This window comes from Garra rufa, chromosome 18 (genome assembly GCF_049309525.1).
Source record: "Garra rufa chromosome 18, GarRuf1.0, whole genome shotgun sequence".
In the NCBI taxonomy this organism is placed as follows: domain Eukaryota; kingdom Metazoa; phylum Chordata; class Actinopteri; order Cypriniformes; family Cyprinidae; genus Garra; species Garra rufa.
The window spans coordinates 15,473,375-15,482,959 of record NC_133378.1 but is presented as its reverse complement, the minus strand read 5'-3'; the positions used below and the strand labels follow the sequence as shown (position 1 = coordinate 15,482,959).

The 9,585-nt window shown below is 40.6% G+C and overlaps 1 protein-coding gene across 3 annotated transcripts; it reads left to right on the top strand.

Moving 5' to 3' along the window:
- Positions 1-379: 379 nt before the first annotated feature.
- hmga1a (high mobility group AT-hook 1a) lies at positions 380-7,568 on the top strand. 3 transcript variants are annotated; one of them, XM_073823457.1, is made up of 5 exons: positions 380-507; positions 1,364-1,470; positions 2,727-2,819; positions 3,623-3,682; positions 5,499-7,568. In XM_073823457.1, the coding sequence occupies exons 2-5, from the start codon at positions 1,381-1,383 to the stop codon at positions 5,559-5,561; spliced, it is 306 nt and encodes a 101-aa protein (XP_073679558.1). In that variant the 5' UTR covers positions 380-507; positions 1,364-1,380; the 3' UTR covers positions 5,562-7,568. The 3 variants fall into 3 exon arrangements, with proteins under 3 accessions (XP_073679558.1, XP_073679557.1, XP_073679559.1); XM_073823456.1 differs by lacking the exon at positions 380-507 and adding an exon at positions 966-1,077; XM_073823458.1 differs by lacking the exon at positions 380-507 and adding an exon at positions 1,105-1,279.
- The last annotated feature ends 2,017 nt before the right edge of the window (positions 7,569-9,585 follow it).

Below are 9,585 nucleotides of genomic sequence, written 5' to 3'. Positions count from 1 at the left end.
AACTTGGAAACACGTTTTTGTTGTTGTTATATACAAATCTCTTTATCTTTTTATTATTTAAGAGTCTTGAAAATGAATGTTTTTAAACACCTTAAAACTAAAAAAACAGCCTGTTGTAAGTAAAATGTGTAAATTTTCGCGTGCGATTCTAAATCTGAGTTAAAATAAAGAGTGTAACAATACATTTAAAACCATTCTTTAAAAAAAGGGGGGGGGGGGGTGGTAACAACAAAAACCTTTAACAACATTACAGCAACGGTTGGTTGTGTCCGACTCGATCCTGATTGGCAGGCCACAACCACCAACGCAGCTGATTGGCTACTGACAATTCAAACGCACGTCCTCCCCACTTGTCTCCGCCCCCTTCGGTCTATTTCCCGTGTGGAAGACCCCGTGAAATGCCCCTGAAACACCCGAAGGCGATTGTTGTCTTTCATTCATTCGCAGCTCGCAGACCGCGCTGGTTTACACGCTTTGGACGTCGTCCCGACCGCTCCTTTTAAAAGGGTACGTTTTAAATCCATCTTATTTATTTCAAAGCTAACTGTAGTCATTTTCATTCAATGTAAAAACGAAAACAAATTGTTCGGTTTAAAAGGCACGTTTGAACAGGATTAACAAACACTGAACAGATTGGCGGGCTGGTGTGGCGCGTTTTTTGTTGTGCCTTCGTACTTACGCAAAGTTATAGTAAGTTAATTTCGCCCACACCCTTTTCAAAGAAACTTTGTTTTTGTGTATAGAAAATATCAGTTATTTTACAATATTTTTGGCGTTTTTAAAAACAAAGGAACAAAATCGATATTTAACACACAGCCACGGTGTTTCGCTAAGTTTTGTTTGCTATTAATGTTTTTTTAATCGATTAAAGCTTTATGTAGTGTAAACAACCGAATGGTGTTTTCACGCGCTCGGGGATTTAAAAGGGCGCGAATCTCGCGCTGTGTCTTCGTGTTCCGGTTCGCACTGGAACTGCGGGGTATCCGTAGAAACCGCCGTTCGCCTTTTAGCTTTCTCTTTAAAAGCTCCGCCGCAACTCAGCGAACTTCCGACGATTTTCCCATCTACCATTATAAGGTATTAAAATCCAATTGTTTAAACGGGCACGTCGTATTTTAAATATTTTTTCTTTGTAACCGACATTGTGTTGGGTTCGAATTCGCGCGAACTCAGGCCTAGCGCGTGTTGTAAACAAACGGGAAGCCGGTCGTTCCGCACGCTCTTTCATTACGCTCCTGTAAAGTTAATTTCCACTTCATTTTTATCAAACGCGAGCGTGGTAATTTATTTAAAGTTTATGTAATTTCATCAGATAGCGTGTTTGTTGTTCAATTGTTTATCGACCGACTCTCTTTGCATGCAGCTTTCCAGTAAGGCAAAATGAGTGATTCTGGCAAGGACACAGTGGCTCCTAAAGAGAAAGACGGAGCAGAGAAGAGAGGACGTGGAAGACCACGAAAACACCCACAGGTATTGCATTGCTTTATATGGGGCGTTGTGGTTTTAAACGGACTGGTGTGTATATATATCACATTGTTCAGACCTAAACCCTGCCCTTAATTTGTGTTTTCGTTTTTTTATGCTTGCATGTCTATTTTACGTTTTTTATTTGAAGCTCCTGCACATGTGCTGAGATCCTCCGAACATTTTTCCTTTTTTGAGTGGGCTGTTAAATCTCTTAAAGCCTTTAAATTGTAGTCTATATTAAGCTATTTGTTTTGGTGCATCTTCGACTCAATTGCACACAGTTAACATGTGCAATGGTCATCTGTAGTGGCAGAATGACCAAGGCCTGTAACATGATCTCTTTAAACCAGCAGTAACCCACTTAGTGCTTCAGCTGCTCGCTGATTGGCCGCTGGGAAATGCCAGCATCCGATTGGCTCATCCCGCTGTCAATCATAGGGCCTCAAAATAGTGCATTGGGTTTAAAGTTTCTATTACTCACCCATGTAATCAGAGCCTTTGAGTAGTAATCCATGGCCTCCATCATACAACAAGATGGATTTCTTATTACGCACCACTATCTTAACTACTTTGGCATATGTAAATAAAATAACTAGTGCCTAAATTTAAGTTATGTAACCTGTTTAAAAATAGTTTATTTTCAAGCCATCTTATAGTATATTTCAGGCCTTTTTCTCATGCTCAAAGCAATGTCTTCTGCAGAGGGTAGTTGAATTTGGTAGAAATTGCTAAGTAGCAGTGGCTTTTTAGTAGGGTTATTAATATTTATCTTTTTATTTATTTTGAAATGCATTTCTCTATTTTCCAGACTTTTTTTTGTATTTAATAGTTGTAAAATGATCAAATAACTGAAATACCATACATGTAAACAAGTGTGCTGTTCTTTCACGCACTGTTCTTTAAATTAAATGTAGATGTTGGTATACATTGACGTAAACATGGTTTCCTGTCCTTGAGGAGACGGAGGCTTGACTTGATATGCATTTGCATTTGTTTCACACATTCACTATATATTGACCCTGAGCAGCTCATTTAACTGTTATAACACTGATAGTCAGGCTATGCAGTGTATTTGATTCTCTTTTGGCAACCAATGGCTGCATGCCACCTGTTAGTCTTAAAGTAGCAACCAGCTGTGTTAACCATGAACAGCATATGCTTTATAAGTGTATGACAACCCACACTTGACTCCTGTTTGTGTACAGAGATTTAATATTATTTTTTTTTTTTTTTTTTTTTTTATCCCTTTCAATCTTCAGCAGGAGGCAAGTGGCTCTCCCACACCGAAGAGACCCAGAGGAAGACCAAAGGGCAGCAAGAACAAGCCAAGCTCCACTGCATCTAGGGGCAAAGTGAGTCATGTTTCAGTGGTTTTGTGTACGATATTACCATCAAACACGAGAAACCGACCAACCTGCAATCTGTCTTCCGGCTCTTTAAATTGACACGCTATCAAAGAAAAGTTCTTATCGGCGTCTGTAGTTCAATAAAGAACTTTTAACACCCACTTTTCTTTTTTTAATAACATTTTCATTGCACAAAGGGTCATCACCTAAAGCCTAAGAACTGTTTACTGAAGGATAATGGTGGTTCTATGGAACCCCGCATTTGGAACCTTTAATTTTAAAAACGGAACTCTGCTTAATTCGACTTTTGCTTAAATGTAAACATGCTTGTTTTTACAACTTGTTAATTGCGATCTTACAGGCTTGTTTTTTAAACTGCAGATAAAACCAGTTGCTCAATTCCGGTTGAATCTCTTGACTTCCTGCTAGCTTCCTGTGGCGTCGCGAGCGCTGTGCGTTGCAGGTGCAATAACGATAACCCCACCCCCCTCTTCTACCCTTCCTTCCGCCCTATCTATTGTCATGACGACAGCTGACCCACCAACCCTTCCCCCCACGTCCACGCTGCCTCTTCCTTTTGTGTGTGCGCGTGTTGCCGTTTCTCTCGCCCGCTTGTACCAGCTGTCTCTCAGCTCCGGACCAGGTGGCAGGCGAACTGAAGTGCACTGCGTGCTGTTCATGTCCGTTTCCAATATAATAGCCAATGAACTCGCTGCCCCTGGGCCGCCTGCCAGCATGAATTCAGCGGTGCCCTCTAGTGTTCGACCGTGTGCGTAGCGCCATATTTATTCTCTGTCTTTCTCTTTCAGAAAACAGCAACTGCTTCGGCACCTGCAGGGACGAAACGCAGAGGACGGCCCAAGAAAGCAGTGAGTTTTCATTTGTTTTCCGCTCTGTGCCTTATAGCAGAAACCACAAGGCTAAACGGGTGTTTGTGTGGTGGGAAGTTGCCACGGGCAACAGAGAAAATATTTGGCTGCTTCTCACAGGGGATTTCTCTTAGCTCTTTCTCCCCCTTCGCTTCTCCTGTAGGTCTTGTTTATAAGAACAGATCAAATATCTTGAAACCTTTTATTTTGCTGTTAAGTCAGTTTGGCATGTAATCAGGCAGGACCCCCCCCCCCCATTTCCTCGACAGCTCACTGTGTAGTCATCAGCCCTGTGTCTTTGTACTGCATTCCTGACACATGAGGCACCGTTCTGGCGCTGGAGGTTTAGTTTTCCTCATTCAAACATGTCCGCAGGAATCCTGCGAGTTGAGTCAGACAAACCTCTGGCTTTGAGTCACTACTAGTGAGACCGGGACATTTCCTCCACTTAATCATTTGAACTTGGAAAACTCCCAGCTCTGACTTGATTTAGTAGAGCGGATGAGACATGCAAAATGTTTAAAAACCCTCCTTGACTGGCTTTTAATGCTTTAGCAGATGAGTGTTATTACATGTGTCCCAGCAGCCTCATTGTGACCCATAAAGCACAGTTTTAAGTTAATGGTGTAAGATATGAATCAGCAAGTCTGTGACTCAGATTTTTATATAATATATATTTAGCTTTTTGTTAATATTAAAGATTATAGATGGCATTCACACTTGAGCCCAAAACTGAAATAAATTGCACAATTATAAACTCTTATTTTTGGGTCAGTACTAGTCAGTGTAGCACTATTTAAAGGATTAGTTCACACCACAACAAAAATGTACGGATAATTTACTCACCCCCTTATCTTTTTTCCAGTTGTGTGTTTTTTTTTTTTTTTTTTTTTTGAGGGAAAGTTTGAACTTAAATGCAGTTTAGGCTCTAAACCAGGGGTGCCCAACCCTGTTGCTGGAGTTCTACCTTCCTGCAGAGTTCAGTTCCAGCCCTGATCAAACCTGTCTGTAATTATCAAGTGCTCCTTTAGATCCTAATTAGTTGGTTCAGGTGTATTTGATCAGGGTTGGAACTAAACTCTGCAGGAAGGTAGATCTCCAGGAAAAGGGTTGAGCACCCCTGCTCTAAACTATCCCAGCCAAGGAAGAGCGGCCTTATCTAGTGAAACAATTGGTTATTTTCTTTTTTTTTTAACTACAAATGTTTTGTCTAGCTCTGCGACACATGCGTACTTTGCGCCACTGTTCAATACAGTTAGGCTATGTTGAAAAACCTCTCATTTCATTTGCTCCTCCACTTCGAAATAGTCCTACGTCACTGCAGAAGTACCGACCCAGTGTTTACAAAGTGAACATGCAAAGATCAAACGCCCTTTACAAAAAAAGTAATGTAGGGCGATTTTGGAGTTGGAGGAGAAAACGAGATGGGAGTTTTTCAACATACCCTAACTGTATTGAACAGAGGCGCAAAGTACGCATGTGCATCACAGAGCTAGACGAGATGAGCATTTGTGGTTAAAAGTGTATAAATGTCAATCATTTAAGAAAATTGATTGCTTTGCTAGATAAGACCCTTCTTCCTCAGCTGGGAATGTTTTGAACTGAACCAGTTGTACTGTTTAACAACTGACAAAACATCCTTTTTGAGAACTAAGCAAGTTGAAAGTTGTGAAAATGACATGACTTAGCACCTTTAATGCAGTGTCTACCATTTGTAAAGATTAAATCTGATAAGAAGGCTGTTGTGTTTTCCATGTTGAAATGCAAATGGTACTTCCTCATCTGACTGTTCGTCGTTTGCCATTTGTCTCTTCAGGAGAAGGAGGAGCAGCCATCTAAGTCCTCTGAGGAAGAAGAGGAGGAGGAAGAGGAACAGTAACTAGCGACTCGTGCTACCTCACAATCCAACGTTATTTCTTCCTGTTGACCAGAGCTGGACTGACCCTCTCCCCAACCCCCATCCCCCCCCTTACACTAGTGTCACCCTCCAATTCACCTTTATGCTCTAGCGCCCCCCTAGTGTCAGGGAGGCTTGCACACTTCATGCGCCTTCTCTGTGTAACACCACTGGAAAAAGACTCAAAATACTGTATGTCCATTCATGGATGCATGCACACGTGTATGCGTGTATGTATATGTCTCGCACTCAATGGGTAATTGGTCGAAAGTGTCTGTCATTATACTGGACAAAGATATGCTCTGATGGCGGCTTGACACAAAGCGATTTGCAAAATACTGAAGTTTCTTTTTTTTTTTTTTTTTTTTTTTTTTTTTTCGCAAACAGTTTCAGGCCTTGAGAATTCAAGTTTATTTTTACAAGTCAGAATCTAAAATATGGTAGGTTGTGTGAAAATTCATGTCGTTGTGTACTGGACAAAGGTGAATTGACCTACTCGTCTGTTTTTACTTGGGTTGTGTGTGCGTGTGTGGTAACTCGATGTCTCCAGTTATACTTTTTAGCTACTCCGTGATTCAAGCTAGAAATAAATGAGCGTATTTTTCGAGTGAGCATAATCTAGAGGACTTTTAACGTGTAATCAACATATCATTGAATGCTTTGTCGTGAAACCTTTTTGACTTCTTTCTTTGGCTTATTTTAACGCCCTCCGCCAACTCGCCACCGTCATGATTTCACCGATTCCCGCGATAAACTTACTGGCACGTGGTCAGTTTCCGCCCGTTCTCCGCGTAGTTCAGCTTTGCTCGTCTACGTGCGAAATAATGTTTTAGAGGACGATAATTGGTTTTAATTTCGGAAATGACTAAAGGTTTTACCACCAACTGATCCTTGTTCTCAAAAGGCACCGCAGATAATGTCACCAGCAGTGCTTTTAATTTTATCAGCCCCAAATCTGTGAATTACACATGCGAACGTTAAACACTTTCATTTTAACCTAAAAAAAAAAAGTACTAGATCATTCCATTTGCTCTCAAATTCCTTGTGAACTTCCCAGCCGTGTCCCATTACAGTCCACCTCAGACAACTTTCGCTTGACGTGTTTGGGTTTTTGTTTAGTTCATGCTTTTTCTCTTTTTTTTTTTTGTTTTTTTTTGTTTTGACGTGTTAAATTCCATGTCAGGGAACGCTGATCGGTCCAGTGACTGGGTCTCCTCTCAGAACTTAATGCTGCTACAAACATGGTTAATTAAACCCGGAATACTGCAACCAGGTCAGTTCTACTCTGGACTTGACCGTCACGTTCATACCTCACTTTACAACAGCCTATGACGGATTACTCTTCTCTTTCCTGACGATGTTCAACTGGTCTCAGTGCAGCCTTTGGCACGCGTGTTTGTTTCTTTCCAAGTGCAGTGTCTGATCCATTTACAGCTGTGTCTGGTGTTGGTTTTTGTTGCTTTTTTTTGTTTCAAACTGATTTTGCTTAAGCAGTGTGCATCAATGAACAGAAACTTCTTCTTTTTTTTCTTTTTTTTTTCATTATAAATGTCTGGACACACCACAGGAATTACTGCATTGAGTCAGAGAGATGCAAAACATGTTCACCGACTGTGGTAGAGATATAGGTTTGTGTGTTTTTAGTTTATTTTTCTATACATACTCGTTTGGTGCACTGAATTGACTTTTTGATTTATGTCATGGACAAAATGATTTAGTGTGGCACCTGAAGGTTAGGGCTTCTTTTCTCTTTGTAATAAACTACATCCTGCTAGTTGCTTAGCTCTGAGCCCCCGTTTAGTAGATCATGATGGTACTATGGCTGTTTGACGGTTTTAACATGCCCCCTCAATACTGATGTCTTGTTTTTATGTGCCCGTGCACACAACTGGTTTGGGATCAGTCTTTTCAATGTATACACTCTGCATTTTCTATTGTGGACTGCAGGAATTTATATTCAAAATGGTAATAAAGTTAAGGATTCGTACATATCTTTGTGTGGCTGCATTTTGTTTTAACTATTACTTTAAACCAGGGCTGTTCAAACTCGGTCCTCCTGCAGAGTTGAGCTCCAATCCCATTTAGACACACCTGAACCAGCTAATCAAGATCTTAATAGGCATAACAGAAACTTCCCAGCAGGTGTGTTCAGGCAAGTCGGAGCTAAACTCTGCAGGACGCCGGCCCTCCAGGACCGAGTTTAGGCGCCCCTGCTCTAAACTAATGCAATTCACTATTGTGACTAGAAATAAATTACATTTGTTCCTCTTTAATTAGACGTAATGATGTTTTGTCCTTTTAGTTCTCATTTTGGTGCTGACTACAGACAACTCCGCTTGGTCCAAAATGTCTATGTATGTACAGTTGTGGCCAAAAGTTGAGAATGACACACATTAGTTTTCACAAAGTTTGCTGCTGAACTGCTTTTAGATCTTTGTTTCAGTTTCTGTGATGTACTGAAATATAATTACAAGCACTTCATACGTTTCAAAGGCTTTTATTGACAATCACATGACATTTATGCAAAGAGTCAGTATTTGCAGTGTTGGCCCTTCTTTTTCAGGACCTCTGCAATTCGACTGGGCATGCTCTCAATCAACTTCTGGGCCAAATCCTGACTGATAGCAACCCATTCTTTCATAATCACTTCTTGGAGTTTGTCAGAATTAGAGGGTTTTTGTTTGTCCACCCGCCTCTTGAGGATTGACCACAAGTTCTCAATGGGATTAAGATCTGGGGAGTTTCCAGGCCATGGACCCAAAATGTCAACATTTTGGTTCCCGAGCCACTTATCACTTTTGCCTTATGGCACGGTGCTCCATCGTGCTGGAAAATGCATTGTTCTTCACCAAACTGTTGTTGGAAGAAGTTGCTGTTGGAGGGTGTTTTGGTACCATTCTTTTATTCATGGCTGTGTTTTTGGGCAAAATTGTGAGTGAGCCCACTCCCTTGGATGAGAAGCAACCCCACACATGAATGGTCTCAGGATGCTTTACTGTTGGCATGACACAGGACTGATGGTAGCGCTCACCTTTTCTTCTCCGGACAAGCCTTTTTCCAGATGCCCCAAACAATTGGAAAGAGGCTTCATCAGAGAATATGACTTTGCCCCAGTCCTCAGCAGTCCATTCGCCATACTTTTTGCAGATCAATCTGTCCCTGATGTTTTTTTTGGAGAGAAGTGGCTTCTTTGCTGCCCTTCTTGACACCAGGCCATCTTCCAAAAGTCTTGGCCTCACTGTGCGTGCAGATGCGCTCACACCTGCCTGCTGCCATTCCTGAGCAAGCTCTGCACTGGTGGCACTCCGATCCCGCAGCTGAATTCTCTTTAGGAGACAATCCTGGCGCTTGCTGGACTTTCTTGGACGCCCTGAAGCCTTTTCAACAATGCAGCGGAAAGTTTTTTTTTCGGGATTAAGTTAATTTTCATGGCAAAGTAGGACTATGCAATTCATCTGATCACTCTTCATAACATTCTGGAGTATATGCAAATTGCTATTATAAAAACTTAAGCAACTTTTACAATTTCCAATATTTGTGTAATTCTCAAGTTTTGGCCACAACTGTACTTGTATGGAGTCTTTATCACTAAGTTAAGCATTTTTGCTTTGTTCATCTGGCAAACCTTTTAATATTAACTTGCGTTAAATCTGAATGTTTTAAACTTTTAAATGTAAAATGATTCTAACACTACAATGCAAAAAAAATGCTTTTCTTTCTTGGATTTGTCTTGTTCCCAGCCAAAATATCTAAAAATTCTTAAATCCAAAAAGCAAAAGTTAAAATTAAAGTAGTTTTTGCTTAAAACAAGCAAAATAATCTGGTTTTCTGCTTGAAATTAGTCTTTTTTGCTTACCCTACTGGCAGATTATTTTGCTTGTTTTAAGCAAAAACTCTAGAAAATCCTTTTTTGAGACAAATCTAAGTAAGAAAAGCGTTTTTGCAGTGTATTTTTTTTTTCTCTCTCTTTAATATAGTTCTGTTACCATATATATATATATATATA